The sequence below is a fragment of the Pygocentrus nattereri genome, chromosome 17 (assembly GCF_015220715.1).
Source record: "Pygocentrus nattereri isolate fPygNat1 chromosome 17, fPygNat1.pri, whole genome shotgun sequence".
Lineage (NCBI taxonomy): Eukaryota > Metazoa > Chordata > Actinopteri > Characiformes > Serrasalmidae > Pygocentrus > Pygocentrus nattereri.
The window spans coordinates 31260552-31279970 of NC_051227.1; the positions used below are offsets into that span (position 1 = coordinate 31260552).

Genomic DNA, 19419 nt, shown 5'->3' on the forward strand with positions numbered 1-19419 from the left:
AACAGGTTTACTAATGTCTCGGGCCAGTAGGTTGAGTTTTTAATTTGGGTTACCTTACAGCGCCCCTTTGCGGAATAGCAATGCCATCGCTCTGCCATAAGTTCCCTTTCATTTGCAGCGATGGCTGCAATGGGCAGCCGTCACACAAGCATCTGTGCAGTTTGCGGTACTGCAAGACAGAAATAGGCAGTATATGGGTGGTTGTGTTTAATCGTCGATGGAAACATTTGAACCGAATGATGTGCTGATGAACATGTTGCTTGTGGTCGTAGAGGGAGTGTAAAGCACAGAGCGAGTAAGCATATCCTTTGAAAGGAACGTTAAAAATATATATGTACAAAGATATTTAAGACATGTTCAGTATACTGTAATATAATTTGAAGGTGTGTCATTTTAAATGTAGAGTGAGTTTATATACCAAAACCTGCGTTAAAAAGTGCACATAAATCTGTCTAATAAGTGGTTTTCAAATCAGGATATTGGTCAATGTCTCTGGCTTAAACTTGTCCACTACTTCTCCGAATTTGTGGTTGAAGCTTCGTGAAAATAGCAACGGAAAATGTTCAACACCAGTAGACAGACAGTCACATGAGTGGATTTGGGGAGCTTGCGCCGGTTACTAATGCATAAATCTACAGATCATCGCGTTGGGTAAGCTGTTGTAGCCACTCAGGGCAGTAAACCCACATGAGCTTAAGATCGAATAGAGCCGCGCTGCTGGCGCAGAGAGTCACGTGTTTCTCCGACATCAACATCATGGCTTCTATCATTACAGAAGGAACAAAATATTGTCGACTGGCCAGGAACTAAAGTCGTCTGTCAAAGAGTTTCGCTGGGTCTCAAAACAGGCCTCTCTGGAATGTTTAAGATACATTTGCACGCCAAAAAAAACATGGGACCTGATATCATGACAGCAACTGTCACACATTACAGTTTCTGAGCAGCTGACTACAGTGCAGAGGTAAGGGGGCTGCTGGCTAGCTCAGTTAGCTAGCCAGGTAGCTCAAGTAAATAACAGGCTGTTTTCAGTGTCTAGTTGTGTTGCAGGTGAGGTCGCTTACTTTATTTAACGACTAGTTGTACGTTTGGGGCGGTTTGTTTTAACGAGTCATTGTGTCGGAAAATGCTAACATGCCAAATGTTGCTGTTAATTAGTTTATCATTTAGTTAAACAAGTAAACAATTTGAGACTAGGAGACTAGCTAGGAGCTGTGCTGTCGTTTTAGCTGAAACCGAGCACATCAGATTAGATCACTTTCCTGTTAAACACTTAAATCCAAAGTTATGTGTTAGTACGCTGTCTAAGTTATTCCTGTAATGTTGGTCTCATAGTTGGATTCGTAACTTCCTTGAGTTCGTAATGTAACTAATGCATTACGTTTTTTTTCCTTCTATCTTCGTCCTGATGAAGCCTGTAGTCATTCCCCAGTCTGGCGTTTAAGCAGTAAGAGAATAAGCTTTATTTAAGATTAAGGTTTATTACTAGGTATTTTTAATATTTTTGTGATGTACACTGTTAAGTAATGCTTGATAGTCATATATCTCTTGTTATATGTACCTTTTGTGTTTTCACTCTGCAGAAATTAATCATTCACTGAAGCAACTGGTCCATCTATTTCTAAGCTTCACATGGGGAATAGGAGGAGGGTCTGAATGTTCCTCTTCTAGAGGAGCAGAGTAAAAGATAGACAGCAAGATTGCATTTTTCTCTGGTTAAAACTTAGGCTGTCATGGAGTGGCTGGCTTCAGCTTTTGAGAGGGACCTGGGAGTTGACCAGCGGCAGATTGGACCTGGGCCCCGACCCCATGAATTGGTGGCCCTTGTTCCGACCCGCTGGGTGATGGGACTGAGAGAAAGACGAGTCACTCGCTGTGCTCGTTATGAGTGTGTGGGTGATGGAGATATCCGCACTCTTCTCCAGCGCTCGCAAGTGAAGCTCCCGCCTGGCTGGACTCGTGTTTGCGTACAAGGCCTAAGAAAAAGCAGGTTGGGATACAAACTTGCTAAGGAGCCAGGCTACCAGTGGGAGGGGCTTTCCCAAGAGTCTTTCATGCGACAGATGCAAGAAGTATCACAGTGCAACATCAGGTATTGTTGGCTAAAATAAATATTGCGCTGTTCTGTTCTGTCCTGCTTGCACAGCATGTGTTTTTGTCTTATGGTCATTGAATGACCATTATGTCAAATGGAGCCCAGATTTGGCCTAAACTTTGTTCTTGTAGTGTTAAAAGATAAGAGAAATCCACATCAGCGCAGCCTCAGAATTAATTTACATAAACAGAACATTTAATGGTTATAATGTAAATGTGTAATGTTGCCTTGTGTAATTTTTCTATAACTGATGTGGCTTATATTTTTGAACATCTGCAGATATGACAGTAAAAATTGTTTGTGCTGAACTTCACTATATCTGTTTATAGAAATCTGTGGCGGGAGGCATACATGAACTATGTGCAACCATATGCAGGATATACAGAGCAAACACAAGTGCTGGCTGTTGATGCAGTTCACCAAGCTTTGCAGAAACTGTTTGGCTGTTCTTTTCTCTCCACTGACCGAGTGTCACCATCCCTCTCTCCAGCTAGAGAGAAAGAGAAGGAGTATCCTTCATCATCCAACTCTGCAGTTCCCAAGCAAAATACTGACACTTTGTGTCCAAATGTGCTCCAAGCTGAATGCTTGCTTGAGTCTGCAGAGGTGTTGTACATCATTTTTCCATATACACAATACTCCCTTCATGACATTGTGACCTACAGCCCAGCCAAGCTTGCCAACAGCAATGCTAAAGTGCTGTTTATTTTGTACCAAGTTCTCATAGCGATGCGTGAATGTCATGCATCAGGACTGTCGTGCGGAGAGCTCTCCTTGCAGGACATAGCCATCGATGAGCAACTGTGCAGTCGCCTCAAGATCTCTCTAGCACATTATGAAGAATTGGGAGAGGACAGGGATACGCTTGAGTATGCAGCAGGAACACGGGTGCCAAGAAATATAAAAGGAATAGGCACTGTGAGTGTAAGAAGTGACATCAATGAACAGCACTGCCAAGACTGCCTGGATGAGCTTAAGTCTTTGGTTTTAGACTGGGTTCATGGTAGAGTCAGCAACTTCTCCTATTTGATGGAACTGAACCGGCTAGCTGGAAGGCGGGAAGGTGACCCCAACTATCACCCAGTTTTACCCTGGGTGGTAGACTTCACTGTGCCATATGGAAGATTTCGTGATCTCAGGAGGTCAAAATTTCGTCTAAATAAAGGTGACAAACAACTGGATTTCACCTATGAAATGACCAAAGAGGCCCTTGCAGCGGCAGTAGCTAACGGTGGTGGTGGAAGTGTTTTTCATGCTGATTTTGCATCAGTAGGTCCTAGTGGTTCAGGGCAGTCAGACCATCTCCATGTACCCCATCATATCTCAGATGTTCTATCAGATATCACCTACTACGTCTACAAAGCTAGGCGAACGCCCAAATCTGTACTTTGTAGCCATGTTCGTTCTCAGTGGGAGCCCAATGAATACCCAGCTAGCATGGAACGTATTCAGAGTTGGACTCCAGATGAATGCATACCGGAATTCTACACAGATCCTTCCATATTCCGTTCTATTCATCCAGATATGCCAGACCTCGATGTACCCCCATGGTGCAATTCCTATGAGGAATTTATTGCAGTGCACAGGCGCCTCTTGGAGAGCCGTGAAGTATCTCAGCAGCTACACCATTGGATTGACCTGACATTTGGCTACAAGCTGTCAGGCAAAGAAGCTGTAAAAGCTAAGAATGTATGCTTACATTTAGTGGACAACCACACCCATCTGACTAGCTATGGAGTTGTTCAGTTGTTTGACCAGCCTCACCCACCCCGTCTTGCACCTTACCAGTATTCACCAGCAGAACCTCCCCATTTCGGCCCTGTCAGTGCGTCAGCTTGGCAAATCCCACCCCTCGAGGCCACAATGGATGGTGTAGATGGAATGGTCCCAGAGGCAACAGGATGTGAATCTAGTGGTTGGACGATGGTTGATAGGGATGAAGATCTTGAACAAGGAACAGAGGCACTTGATTCTTTAAGTGCTTCCGTCCCTGGCACCTCCACTATACCAGTGCCTGCAGGGAGTTCTGCTGGAGGAAAGATGACTGGAGAGCACACAGCTTTGGCAGTGTCGCCCTCTCATAGTTCCTTTCCAGGGGAAACATCAAGCAATGCCACAAATACTGTGGGATCTACCATCAGAAGTACCATTCTTCAGAGAGGAAATGCTACAGTGAAGAAACAGGAAGGACTGACTGCTACTAATGCAGATGATTTCAAAATAACTTTGCCTGAAGGATTCAAACCTTTACAGCCTTTAGAAGAGTTAGAGAAGCTCAGTATCTTCCTGGTTAAAGGGTTGCATTCACAAGTCCAGAATGCATTCAATGTGGACAGAATAGAATCAAGCACTGTATCAAAAGCTCCCCTGTCTTTTACAGACCTCTTTCACAGAGACATGCAAGCCTTAGGTGTCTTCATTGCAGAAATATTTTGTACTTCAAAACTGCGCAGTGTAAAGCCAGGCACACTGCTGGCTGGACGTTACCAGGCAGTAATGAAGCTTTGCTCTGCAAGTCTTCGAGATGTTCCACTCCCACTTCATCATGCACTTGAGAGCCTTCTGCAAATTCGCCAGCACTTGTCTGAGACTTTATTGAACTTGCACTCTACAGGCCCCCCATTTCTTTTCAAGTATGACCCAATATATGAGGGTCTTCCACCTCCGAACCCTTGGCAGCTGCTTAGTCCAGTGCTCTCTCCATTACCTTTTCCAAAATATTTCCCAGCACTGCATCAATTCATTTTTTCTTACCATTCCAAGATGGAATCCATCAACAGCATTCAGGGCCGGGACATTGTGTTCAACTTATGGCAGCAGCTGCAGACTCTTCTACAAGGTGATATCACTGCAGAGGGACTGGAGATCCTCTTACCTTTTGTGCTTGCTTTAATGACTGAGGAATCTACAGCTGTGTATGCTGCCTGGTACTTATTTGAACCAGTCTCCAGGGTCCTTGGGCCTCGCAATGCCTCAAAGTACTTAATAAAGCCACTGATAAGTGTTTATGAGAACCCCTGCTGCCTTCGTGGTCGTTTCTACCTCTACAACGACTGTTTTGTGCTACAGCTTATTGTGCGCATTGGCTTACAGGCTTTCCTCTCCAACCTCCTACCTCATGTCCTGCAAGTTATCACTGGATTTGAAAGCTGCACCACAGGTGGTGGGAATGAATGGGATAGACTAAAAGTCTTAAGGGGTGCTGTGGGTGGCTTGGGAGAAGAAGAGGAAGACTATGAGTGTGAAGATGGCAGGCCATCATCAGCTGCTTCAGCTGGCAAAGTGGGAGGAGGCGGTGGAGGTGGTGGAGGAGTGGGTGGTGTTGGAGAACCAGGTCTTGTAGACTACTCTTCAGGGATCAGTCTTAATGACCAGGTATTCCTTGCTGAGGGTGAGGACTTCCAGAATGGCTTTTATGTCAATAATGGCTCGTCTGTACCAGCAGCTGGAGTTTCTACAAAACAGCAAAGCCAGAACTCCACAAACAAGGACCAAGACCAAGAATCTCTCAGTGTGGGGAAACTAAGTGACAAGAGCAGTGCAAGTGAGGTGTCTATTGGAGATGGAGACTCGACCAAGGATCATGTAAGTTTAAAGTCTGCTGACAGCAGTCAGGACCTGAAGCAGCCCAGTGATGGAGAAGATGGCGGAGAACTGGAGGATGACGATGAGACAGTGGAGGACAAAGAGGGCACAGTACAGAAGGTTCCCAGTCTTGAACTGACACTGTCTGGCTGCACAGAGGATTCTGAAGTTACAGTGGGTACTCAAGAGGGTGATTTCATGAATGGGATGATACAAGCAGAAGCAGAGAAAAGCATAGTGGAGGAGGAAGAGGAGCATGACCCCTTAGAGGATTCAGAGGAAAAAGAACACAAGATATTGTTGGGTAAGTGGAAAAAGTATTTGGGAAAAATACTTGATAAAAGTATTTGATAAAAGTGCAAAATTAAACAAAGATCATTCAGAAATATTGTTACTGGACATACAAGGTTAGCATGATGCAGGTAATTTTTTGCACTTCTCTCAATCAGATACTGTTTGTAAGACTGTAAGGTGGCTGGTTGCTAAATTGGGGCCCACAGTAACCTCTCGATATGTGGCTCGAAATCTGCTACGGCTGCTTACTTCTTGCTATATAGGTAAAACCTGACTTTATTTCAGTCACCATTTCTGGTCCTTTTATGCAGATTGCATATGTATATAACATTTTTTTCCATAAGTGAATTAATTTTTTTTTTTTTCCTGAAGGCCCTGACAAACATCAGTTTGTGCCATCTGCAAATGAGGAGAGTAGTCTTGACAGCGTAGGAAGCGTGTATGAGAAGAAACCAGTTGTTGGTGACAAGACAGCGAAGCCAGTTCTTGATTGTCTCATTTACATAGCCCATTTATATGGAGAACCTGTTCTGACCTATCAGTACTTGCCTTACATTGGCTACCTGGTAAGATTTCTGTCAGCACCCATTTATTTAAATCATATGATAAATACTGATAAAGTTATCAGCCTAATATGTTAAAGGGGGGGTTTACTGATTTTTAATTCAGCATAATTCAGTGGTTTACATGCAGGTGAACACATTCAGAGATAATGAGGCTAGAATTTATTTTTAAATATATTTCCTTTCAATTGAATTTTGTCAACTCTGTCAGTAGACCTACACTCTAATACAGAGAGGCAGGTTAGAGTTTATTAAACATATAGCTAATAGCTATCTAGTAGACCAAATTCATCTTAAGTGCAGTGATTAGTTATTCTTTGGCTTACTGTGTGATTGTTTTGCTATCAACAGAACTATAACTGATTTTAAAATACTTCATATGGCTTTTAATTGTTGACTGTATGACTGCTAGCTCGCAAATGTCCTGTTCTCTGTGATTGCTGTGTGTTTTGTAAGCATGTGCCATGCAAAAACAACATTGGTTCTGTTAGAGAATGGGTATTCTGTTAGAGAACCAATGTCTCTACCTTTGTAGACAGGCATGACCATGATTCTTGATTGTGTAGACAATAATGGTTGCTGCTATGATCACACATGTATATGTGTTGTCCTTGTGTTATTACTTGAGCATATTTGTAGCCCTGGCACTATTTTCTTGTGGAGTTAGCCAACCATAATTTAATATCTCAGTTTGCAACCTTTGACAAGAACATTTTTTTTAACCCCTCTCCAGGTCTCTCCCCCATCCTCCTGCCGCCTGAACACTCGTAAGGAGGCAGGCCTTCTTGGTGCAGTAGTGCTGACTCAGAAGATTATAGTATTCCTGTCAGACACAACTCTAATGGACATGCTGATGAAGATAAATCAGGATGTGCTACTGCCCCTGCTTGAACTGCTCACCTCTCCCAAAATGGGGTAAAGTCTCACACAATAGAGCTGTTCTTATAAAACTTTTCTTGTTTTCATGTGACTTGTATCAAATACAGGCCAACAACCTTTCTGTGCAATAAGCTTAAAATATTATTTTATTATCTCTGTTGATTTGGCTGTTCTCTGTGCACAGCTTTCCCAGCGGAGTGCAAACACGTTCCGCGCTGTGTCTGAAGACGCTGAGCCTCATGGCACTGATCTGTCTGCGCATAGGGAGGGAGATGGTGCAGCAGCACATGGCAGACACTCTCTGCCAGTTCTTCCAGGTTTTCTCCTTGCTGCACAGTTTGCAGAACCAGGTATTAGAAAGTTGGCACATTTAAAACAATGTAGCTGATGACTGTCTAGTATACTGAGTCGATATGGTTCAATTAGTTCTGTGCTTCTTTGATATCTTCTATGTTAGCTTTGTTTTAATAATTTACTGTGTTGCTAGTTTAATGATTATTGATTTCTTTCTTCTGTGTAGATGGAGAGTGCTCCACGAAGAGAGGTTGGAGAGTACACATACCTTGATGTCTGCACTCCAGAAGGATCAGAGGTCACATGTGAACTTGGGGTTCTGGAAGAACTACAGGCTGTCTTTAACCCTGAGATGGCATATGCATCCTACATCCCTTTCTACTGTCTCATTGGTATGTAGAAATAGGTACAGTTATTAAATTACATTTGTTTACATAATCGGGTATCCAAGTAAGGATGTATAGTTATGTTTATAAAAAGGAATAAATCCTGCATTATCTTGTAATTGTAAGTAAGTTCTTGAGTGTTTTGAAGTAACACAATTGATTGGTGTGATGTATTAAATACTATTTGTTTAAATATATCGATATGTGAATGGGTATTCGAGTATTCGACTAACTGCGGTGGCAGTATTTGAATACTGGAATCACTGTTTGGGCATTCATTGTGTTTCATCACAGGAGGACAGACGAAATGTACAGGCAAACAAGTGATTTTATGTTTAAACAGGACTTCAAAATGTGACAGTTCTAGTCATATTTGTGTATGTGTCACTTTGCTACCACAAAGTGCCTGAACTCGAGTGCACTACCAGGGTAACTTGGATAAAGGGGTATTCCACCAGTTTTTTAAAACATCTGCATAATTCAGTCAGTAAATAAAGCCATTCAGAATAATTTGATGTGAAATGTTCTGTTTTATCAAAACATACAAAGTCAGAGTTCTTCACAATAGTGGTAATAGGAACCAGATATCTGAAGTGTCTAATGCCACAGAAAGTAACCTGAAGAATTAGGTGAAATGGTTATTTTTCAGATTTGCTACAAGTTTACCATCATCAACATTATCGACGATTGTAAAGCAAAACTGACCTGATCTGTTTTTTGTTTTTTTGGGGGGGAATATGTCATTTCACGTCAGACTCCCTCTGAATGACTTCAACATCTCAAAGATGAAATTACACAGAAATTTTCAGAAATGAGTAGAATTGCCCTTTAAGGACAGAGAAGGCAGTACAGTCAGCTCCAGCACATGTTTTAAACTAGGCTTGCTAGTTAGCCTCCATTACTCTACACAGAAGAGTGCTGTGAACAGTACGCTAAAAAGTATGGCTACAGTTCTGTGCTAATTTTGGTCCATTTCTTTCTTTATTTCTTTATTTATTTTTTGTCCCTAATTTGAATAGCAAAAACGTTGAAAATGCTCTTTGTTGGTAAGGCTGTCTACAAGCTCTTGTTTTTTTTTATCATTGTTTTATTTGTTGGTTTAAGATATGCATCAAAAACATACACTTGCACACCTACACAGACAAAGAAACAAATAATAAAACAAAAAATAATAATGAAAAAAACTAAATAGGCAAAAAACAGAGTTGCATTAAAAGTGAAATATTTGAACACCACAAATCAGCGGTTGATAGCATCTTAATCATACAAACAGAGACACAAAAGGAGGCAGGAGGCAATGGCCCAAGACAAAATTGGAGGCAGTCACTTTTTGAATCTAACTGATTGGAATCTTGATGATCCCAGAGCTCCACATCATCTATATGTGTTAAGAAGGGTCCCCATGCTTTGTAGTAATTACCTATAGATCCTTTAAGGGTGTAGTTCATTTTTTCTAGTTTCATGAAATACAGCGCGTCTTTTATCCAGTGTGTGTGAGAGGGAGGATATGCTTTTTTCCAATAGGTCAGAATGAGCCGCCTTGCTAAAAGAGTCAGAAACGCTACTACAAGCTCTTGTTTAAAAAATTACTTGTTTAATTACTTCATTGATTTATTTTATTAACTTTGTCTCTTGTTTTTTGTATCATTTTTAGGTGACACAGCTATTCGGAGACTGGTTCCAAACCATGAATTAGTTTGGGGTCTGGCTCAGTCCTACCATGTTAGAGCAAGTCCAGGAAGCCCAGAGTCTGACCTAGCTAGTGGTCAAAGAGCAGAGCTTTCTGCTTCTTCCATGGGCCTCTCTCCAAGCCTGAGCCACCAGATAGGACGGAGTCCCTTCCCTGCCCCCTCTTCTACCTCCACTCCTCTCACAGGAGATGCTCTGCCTGAGTCTGGAACCTTTGGCAGCCACTTAGTGGGAAACCGGATCCAAGTAGCACGGGACACTGAGCCAGGGGGGAGCCCAAATCTGTCATCTCTGGATACTTGGGGACGACCTCATCTCAGCTACACTCCACAAGCTACCACTACAACAGCAGGCCCCATTTTCTCTCTCTCTTCGTCCTCTTGGGTGTTGGGCCACACCCCAGAGGACAGTGCACTGAAGCAGGAGCTTCCACGCACTAGCCGCTCTCTGCAGGGGAACTGGCTCGCTTACTGGCAATATGAGATCGGCCTTAACCAGCAGGACTCACATTTCCATTTCCACCAGATCCGCCTGCAGAGCTTCATTGGTCACTCGGGCACAGCTAAGTGTCTGGCACCTCTAGCAGGCGAGGACTACTTTCTGTCTGGGAGCAAAGACAAAACGGTCAAACTGTGGCCACTGTATAATCATGGGGATGGAACTCGAGACGTGGAGCCCCGGCTGACATACTCAGACCACCGTAAATCTGTGTTTTCGGTTGCACAGCTAGAGGCCTTACAGAATGTGGTGAGCTGTGATGGCACTGTGCACCTCTGGGACCAGTTTACTGGTGAGAGACTCAGAGTGTTCAAATTTATTTCATAATTAGACCCTTGAGATGTAAACAAAGTCATTCAAAGTGGTTTGATGTAAAATGGTTATTTGTAGAGGAACTTACCAACTCTGATTGATAGGTTTTTTTTTAAATATATATTTTAAGGCAAAACATAATTTATTGTAAAACATTGTCTTGGGCATTAACATAATATAACCCCATAGCCATTTGTTGTAATAATTTTCTGAGAGGTAGCTTTCAGAGGTGTTAAACATTCATACATCTGGTTCCTGTCGCCTCTATCGTGAATAATTCTGGCTCAATAAGTTTCACTGAAATGGGGCATTTCACATTAAACCACTCTGGCTGACTTCATTTACATTTTAACAATCTTCAAAGGCAGACATTTAGAGAAATCGATGGATGTCCCCTATAATTCAGTGAACTAACTGAGGGACCTTGTTGAGGTTCCAGCAGTTATCTTGCACTGTTTCTACATCTAGAAAAAGAACAAACCTAAAAGTACATCGTTATTAAACAATCGCAGTGTACATAATAGCATTAGAAACAACAAACAATACATTTTGATTAACCAGTATATTTGACATTATCACTTAAGCGCAGTACAGAACATTGCGTTATCTTTCCTCTTCTCTTTGCATCAAGGCAAGCAGATTCGTTCTTATGAAGCTCTGGATGGGAAAAATCCCATCACTGCTGTCACCGCCATGCCAGCCCCTCACTGCAGTGTAGTATTTGCCAGCGCTGACTCCGTCCTTCGTTTTATAGACCCACGCAAGCCAGGCTTACAGGTATACTTATCATGACTAACTGACCATCCCTGTCTCAGTAAGCTGAGGTCAATATTCTCTTACTCAGAGTAGCTGAACAGAGATTATTGATTGAGTTTGATTTAATAATGCAGCAGAGTGGGCAGACTGTGCAGTGCTTTGGTCTATAATACTGATGGTTATCATTGAGCTATACTGTACTGTTCTTCTGCTTCTAGCATGAATTCCGTCTGGCCTATAACAACATGAGTGCAGGCCTGATTCGCTGCCTGGCCGTAAGTCCTGGGGGACGAACAGTGGCAGCCGGCTTCTCCTCTGGCTTCATAGTCCTGCTGGATGCACGGACTGGACTTATTCTGCGAGGCTGGCCTGCTCATGAGGGTGATATACTGCAAATGAAGGTGAGTATGAATATCCTTTGTACTTTGTTAATGTGAAGACATGACTCAAATAAATGTGAGTATTGACATAAGGGACCACTAACTGGAATGTTTTTTAGTGTACACCTTCTGATGCATATCAGTGAAAGGTTTGTATATGTTCTATGTTTATCTAAGCCAGTGTTTCCCCACTCTGGACCTGGAGAACATTCAGCTTAGCTAGGATTGTAGACTAAGTTTCACCCTCACAAAACAGCCTAAAAAATACAGTTACGGTTAACACTTTTTACAGTTTAGCAGCTTGTCAACTTTCCCCATCAAACCAGGTTTACTCAAGCTGTGATTAATCCTTATGCAAGTGCATTTGAAAGTATGGTGTTTATTATGATGAGCAGCCAATCACGGGATACGTGTAGAAGAGTTGACTGGCTTATTTTTCAAAAAAGAGAAAAGAACCTGCTATGCAAGTTTGTAGTAATTAAAGCATTTAGATAAATGAAAAAAGCAACACTGTCGCTTAGGACATAATGGTTTGGGAAATATTTACCAATGTTGCGAGTTCATTTTTTCTTTAAGCTAAAGGCCTTTCTTTTTTCCCAAGATGATCAGCACATCCATTTTTTTAGGTTTGAGATTTGAATATGGAATGTAGTGTGCCATGCTGCCGGTTCATGAGCTCTGTGTTATTACACTGTAAAATATGGAGAAGTGTTTTTGGGGATTTTAACTGTCATAAAACATTGTTTTTGTTCAGCTAAACATTTCCATTGTTTCATTCAAAGTTAGCTGGCTAAGCAAGAAATCATGCTTTGTGAGAAAGGCCCCTGGAGCCCACAGCTCTGCACATTTTAGTGTTTTCCCTGCACCCAACACACTTAATTAATGTTGCACCGACACCGTTACTGTATCCACATCTTTGCCAATACTGCTGTTATTGATGATGGGGCTACCAATGCTACTAATCAGTTTCTGATTGTACATGTATACTGAGTGATGTGTATGCGCATCAGCAGTGTGGGTTAATGAGCAGCAGTAAAAATGCCCATGGCAAAATCTGGAGCAGCAGTATTTTGTGGGAACGCAATAGTAGTAGGTGATACACCAGTTGGAATTCTTTCTAAGATATTCAGGTCACTAGTACGAATGCACAAGACAACACAACTTGCATACAGTGTAAAATACGCTGATCTGAGCCCCTGACATGAATGGCTGAGTGTGGCATCTTTCATTAATCTATCTATCATGTCCTGCTTTGTTGCCACTTCCAGTCTTAGTTAATGTTAATCCACGTTGTTATTGAGGGAGCCAACATTAGAGAAATATATGGAAGGACCTACTATTCTCTTAACCTAAGTTAAGACTTTGGCCTTGTTTTAGCCTTTAGCAAAGCAGTCCGCTAGGTGCAGGGCATCATTGTCAGCTGCATCATACAGCAGTATTGCAGCATTGTGGCTTTTTGCTTCAGTCAAGCCAAGAACTCCATGGATCACTTGCTGCTGTTGATAGCATGAATGACTAATATTTACTGAACTCCAACAGAGTCTGATGCTCGTAGGTGCGAGTGTGTGGGATGCACATATGAGACAAATGACTTGAGAAATTCGGATGTGAAACAAGTGCAGAATCAACACTGTTTTGTGGAGCCAGAGAATTTGCTTACTACAGGTTTACCAGTTTAGTTTGTCTTTGCTGTTCAGTTCTGCTTTTAACTATTCTGTGCAATACAAATATTTTCAATTTAGCTCTGTTGAGTATGTTTACGAATATTACTAATCATATTGTTTACCATATTATTGATCATATTGTTGTACATACTTATTATATTAGTATATAATAATAATTATGCTACAAATGTCAGGATTTATTAGCTTGATAGGTTACATAAAGTTAGTACCAGTATTGGTGCTTAGGTTCAACTGATACTTAAGGGTCCGGTATCAGTATCAGAAAGGAAAAAATGGTATTGGTGCATCCCTACACCTGATCCAACTAATCAGGTCTTGAACAACCTCTTTCTGAGTTGAAATGTGTGTACTGGAGCAAGGAAAGCACTAAAATGTGCAGAACAGAGGAACTACAGGGGGCAGGGTTGGAAAGCACTGATCTGAGCATTTACGCATTACCTAATGAGGTCAACACAGATCACGAGTCAGTTCAGAACATCATGCCATGTACAGTCATGGTGAGTCAAATACACCTGTATCTGTCTTCTGTGACTTCCCATGAGTAATAGTGGTCTGTAGATTTAATGTCTTAACAGAAGTTGGTTGTCTTAATAGAAGTGAGTAAGAGGAAGTCAAGGACAGGCATGTTGCTCAGTATTTACCAGAAGTTGTGTCTTTTGAAACCCTAGTGAGACATTTGACAATCTGAGTTGTTTACAAGTTCTACAGATTATGCAACATCAAACTGCTTTAAATGCTTTGTTTACTAACTGGAACTATTCTGCTCCAGAAGCGGCTGAGTAGAAGGATTTATACCATGATGTACAGATAAAGCTAATGTAAACAAACCATTTCAAGTTGGGAATGATTCTTTGTCACTCATTGTTAGTTCTTTCATGTTTTGTTTTTTTTTTTTTTGGTGGGAGGACCTCAGAAAGCTGAAAGTTAATAAATAAGTCCCTCCTTCATTACTCTGTTCAGTTCATGAATTCGTGGCTTAGTGCTGAGCTTTCTACAGGGTGCTGTACCCTGTTGATTTGTTCAGAAGCAGTCAACAAGCCAACAAGGCTACAGCAAAACAAACTTTATTTAACCTTGATTATCGGGGTCAAGGATTCTGTCTTTGATTTTGCAGCCCCGCATTTGGGCAAATATGGACATGGGTTACTCATTAGGAACACTTTTGTGAACCATTCTGATCATTGTACACTAGCCATATTGCATTATTATTTTGAAGTTGTAATTTAATGCTAGCTTAACATGTTTCATGTTGTTCTGGAATCCGATACAGTATATACAGCTTTGTACAGTACTTTCATTTATTTAATTTTCATTCAAAATGGCCAAGAAATAGAGGTTGTTTAATTTTCATTTTCAGGAAAAAAAAGCATAAAAACGGTTTGTCCGCTCTTTGACTTTATTATAGCCTCTGTTTCTTTTGGAAGACATGCTTTCAGTCAGGCTTCTTGTAAACAGCTCCAAAGTTCAGTCTTTGAAGTTGGTCATATTTTCTGCTTCTCACAGTCCAGATAATCCCAGATGTATTAATTGATGTTGAAGTCTAGGCTCTGTGGTGGCCAGTCCATTGTTCTGATCACACCAGCAGCTTCTTTGTTTAATGAGTAACTCTCAGCAGTATGCTTTGGGTCATTATCCTGCTGTTGAACATTTTTTTTCCCCAATCAGATTTTTTCCAGAGTGTGTTGCATTATTTATTAGGATTTGATTGTGCTTATTGGCATTTGTGATGCTTTCAAAAACAAATAACCAATTGCATGTGTTGTTAAATATACACTGCTCAAAAAAATAAAGGGAACACTCAAATAACACATCCTAGATCTGAATGAATGAAATATTCTCATTGAATACTTTGTTCTGTACAAAGTTGAATGTGCTGACAACAAAGTCATACAAAAATCTAATTTATTAACCAATGGAGGCCTGGATTTGGAGTTTGTAGTCTGGATTAAAGTGGAAAAACACACGACAGGCTGATCCAACTTTGATGTAATGTCCTTAAAACAAGTCAAAATGAGGCTCAGTATTGTGTGTGGCCTCCATGTGTCTGTATGACCTCCCTACAACACCTGGGCATGCTCCTGATGAGGTGGTGGATGCAACGGGCGTTGGTGGATGGAGTGAGACATGATGTCCCAGATGTGCTCAGTCGGATTCAGGTCTGGGGAACGGGCGGGCCAGTCCATAGCTTCAATGCCTTCATCTTGCAGGAACTGCTGAAACACTCTAGCCACATGAGGTCTAGCATTGTCCTGCATTAGGAGGAACCCAGGGCCAACCGCACCAGCATATGGTCTCACAAGGGGTCTGAGGATCTCATCTCGGTACCTAATGGCAGTCAGGCTACCTCTGGCGAGCACATGGAGGGCTGTGCGGCCCCCCAAAGAAATGCCACCCCACACCATTACTGACCCACTGCCAAACCGGTCAGGCTGAAGGATGTTGCAGGCAGCAGATCGCTCTCCACGGCGTCTCCAGACTCTGTAACGTCTGTCACATGTGCTCAGTGTGAACCTGCTTTCATCTGTGAAGAGCACAGGGCGCCAGTGGCGAATTTGCCGATCCTGGTGTTCTCTGGCAAATGCCAAGCGTCCTGCACGGTGTTGGGCTGTGAGCACAACCCCCATCTGTGGACGTCGGGCCCTCATACCATCCTCATGGAGTCGGTTTCTAACCGTTTGTGCAGACACATGCACATTTGTGGCCTGCTGGAGGTCATTTTGCAGGACTCTAGCTGTGCTCCTCCTGTTCCTCCTTGCACAAAGGCGGAGGTAGCTGTCCTGCTGCTGGGTTGTTGCCCTCCTACGGCCTCCTCCACGTCTCCTGGTGTACTGGCCTGTCTCCTGGTAGCGCCTCCAGCCTCTGGACACTACGCTGAGCTGCACTACCTGAGCCACTTGCGTGGGTTGTAGAGTCCGTCTCATGCTACCACGAGTGTGAAAGCACCACCAACATTCAAAAGTGACCAAAACATCAGTCAGAAACCATAGGTACTGAGAAAGTGGTCTGTGGTCCCCACCTGCAGAACCACTCCTTTATTGAGTGTGTCTTGCTAATTGCCAATAATTTCCACCTGTTGTCTATTTCATTTGCACAACAGCTGTGAAATTGATTGTCAATCAGTGTTGCTTCCTAAGTGGACAGTTTGATTTCACATATATATACTTTGCTTTTAAGATTGGAAGGATGGGAGAGTTAAAGTGGCAGTAGAGTGCACAAAAGTAAAGAGTGGACAAATAAAATACTGATAGATTTGATATTATACTGAGTATAATTTAAATGTATATTTCAGACACTGAACTTTGAAAAACAAAAGGCTCTCTGACTTTTGCATGTTTCATTGTTTCTTAAACTGTTTATGTGTGCGTTTGTCTGTCTTACAGGCAGCAGAAGGGAATTTGCTGATTAGCTCATCCACTGATCACACTTTGACGGTGTGGAAAGATCTGGAGCACAAGCCTCTTCACCAGTACAGAACTCCTTCCGACCCCATCCATGCCTTTGACCTCTGTGGTGCTGAGATTGTGGCAGGCACTGTAGCTAACAAGATTGGGGTATACTCTATGTTGGACATTTCTGCCAGCCCAGTGAGCAGCACCAAGCTCAGCTCTGAGAACTTCCGGGGAACACTCACCAGCCTGGCTGTGTTGCCCACCAAGAGGCTCCTTCTCCTGGGCTCTGAGAATGGTGCCATCAGGCTACTGGCTTAAGAAAATGATCAATACCAGCACAAACAGTTCTGATACTGAGTGTCTCTTACAGATATGTTTGTTCTCTGTGCCACTTCTGGCTCCTCTTCCTCCTCCTCCTCAAAATGAAACAAATTTTGCCTCTGATCAAGGCAAAAAAAAAAAAAAGGTTTATATGTCCTTTCTAGTTGTTTGGGGGAAGCTGATGTGACTCCAAGTAATTTATGGAGGACTTAGTGCCTCAATCTTTAGTAAACTTTAACAACATATTGCAAATAATTCTCACTCAATCAGAAATTAGAATGAAATGATCAGCTTCACAGAACAGTTTATAATTTTTACAGTTTTTACAATTTATGTATGGAACTCATGACTGCACTAGCTGATGTTTATGTATAGAAAAATCAAGGATGTAAATTCTTATCCTGGACAAATGATTGGTTTCTTTAGGTGAGAGGATAAGAAGAACTGCTCAGGAATGTTGAGCCAAGCATGGTTCTGGTGAAGTGTTTACACTTTGGAAAATAGATGTACAAAATCACCTAAAAAAAAAAAACACAACAAAAGAACAACACTGTGAGGATCACAGATCAGAGCTTCTCAATGCTATCATGTCACCATACAAGATGCACTCAATTACTATGCAGTATTCATGGATGTTCATTTTATTATTATATGTTTTCCATAAGCCCTTATTTTTTTATCGTACATTGTCAAAACTTTGTAAGTCATGAGTAACTCTACTCGTGATCATGTAAGTGGACCTTAATGATCTGAAGTGCTATGTATGTTTGGTTCCAGGATGACTTGATCTGTCACTGCACGTTGGTTAAAGGTGTTGCTACCAAATGTGAGCGCTATGTGAAATTGCCCACTCATAGATTGTCTATGAGCAGGGTTTAAATAATAGGTCAGTTATCCCAACCCTGATGGGATTTACATTTTATTGAAACAGTGAATTGAAGCATTATGTTAACTTGTTTCCAAAGCTATTCTATCCTTGTAATTATAATAATTTAACCTCTTATGTATACCTGTAGTAATACTTTTATATTTGTGATTATATCCTTATATAACCTACAAACTAACCCATTTAAATTGTTATAAATTATTGGAATGCCATCTATATACACACTGGACTTTCTAGTAAAACAGTAATTTGATTTACATGTAACCCTCCAAGTTTGCACCATTTGATACATATAGATAGTGTAACAGCTTCACCAAGACTGAATAAATATTACTAAGTATAAGACCAGTAAAATCGCCCATGGGTTGTAATGAGATAATAGAAGAGATGAAAGAAACTCTCCTGGAGTTACTTTTGATTAACGTATCGGCTATAATTGTGCTTTGAAGTTGACACAAAGAATACAGTTTCTAATTTCAGATCCATCATTTGTGTAGACAGAAACTACATTTATTTGATCACAATATATTTTGCTTATACAACTGCAAGTTGGCCTACTCAAGAAGCCCATAGGGTCAGAGATATTTAGACAAGTAGAAATAAGCTAATTCTGCCTCTCCTCCTAATTGTATTAATTCACTTTGTGCGCATTACCATGTATTACCATGTTCATTCTAAATCTACAAACATATGTCTGGAATAGCAGCTGCACTGAATTGTTTAGCTCAGTCAATGTCATTGCTCTCTTGCAATTTATTTCTTTTTTTATTTTCAAACTTTGTCATTTTTTTTTCTCCCTGTATGCTCAAATTGTCAAAAGTGGACATTTTCAGTGATTTGAAGTAAAATGAACTGATCACAAATGTTAGTTGTTGCAATATTTGTACATTTTAAACTTGTTTATACCAAGATTTGTTGTATTAAATGGGGAAGAGTAAGGGATTAGCTACAATGCGAATGAAGCATTAGCATACCCATGTGAATAAGAGGGAGATAATCAGTTTATGTGCTTGTTCCTTTGGAAGTTCACAAGGTAGAACTCTGCCAGCCGTTACTGGACCAATAGGGCAAAGTCCTGTTCGAGTGTTTGCCATTTAATGCTTCTCAGCATAAGGTTACAGGCCTTTGTGGCTGCTTCTGCAGGCCAGTGCTGGATAATGGATCATATTCATTTCCAGCAGCATTCATTCAAATAACGTCCATCTTCAAATAGACACAGCAGCTCTTTGGTTTCATCTCCCAGCTTCGGTCAGCTGACCGAAGTGCTTCTCGTAAATGACTTTGATTCTCGTCCACTAACTGCACACAGTGCTTCCAGTAACTATGTTTGCCTTACTCACAACCCCTTATTAAAAGCTCTTTGTCCATTCAGTTTGACATAATCACAGATTTGCATATTCCTATGCTCTC

At 41.4% G+C, this 19419-nt stretch overlaps 1 protein-coding gene across 4 annotated transcripts; it reads left to right on the top strand.

The window, feature by feature from the left end:
- The first annotated feature begins 181 nt into the window (after positions 1-181).
- On the top strand, positions 182-18877 carry wdr81 (WD repeat domain 81). 4 transcript variants are annotated; one of them, XM_017694917.2, is made up of 13 exons: positions 745-961; positions 1412-1444; positions 1581-2089; positions 2422-5981; positions 6127-6234; positions 6344-6537; positions 7268-7449; positions 7598-7763; positions 7934-8099; positions 9748-10572; positions 11224-11369; positions 11567-11749; positions 16794-18877. In XM_017694917.2, exons 3-13 carry the CDS (start codon positions 1731-1733, stop codon positions 17118-17120), a joined length of 6216 nt encoding a protein of 2071 aa, XP_017550406.2. In that variant the 5' UTR covers positions 745-961; positions 1412-1444; positions 1581-1730; the 3' UTR covers positions 17121-18877. The 4 variants fall into 4 exon arrangements, with proteins under 4 accessions (XP_017550408.2, XP_017550406.2, XP_017550407.2 ...); XM_017694919.2 differs by lacking the exons at positions 745-961; positions 1412-1444 and adding an exon at positions 182-295; XM_017694918.2 differs by lacking the exon at positions 1412-1444.
- Positions 18878-19419: the final 542 nt, after the last annotated feature.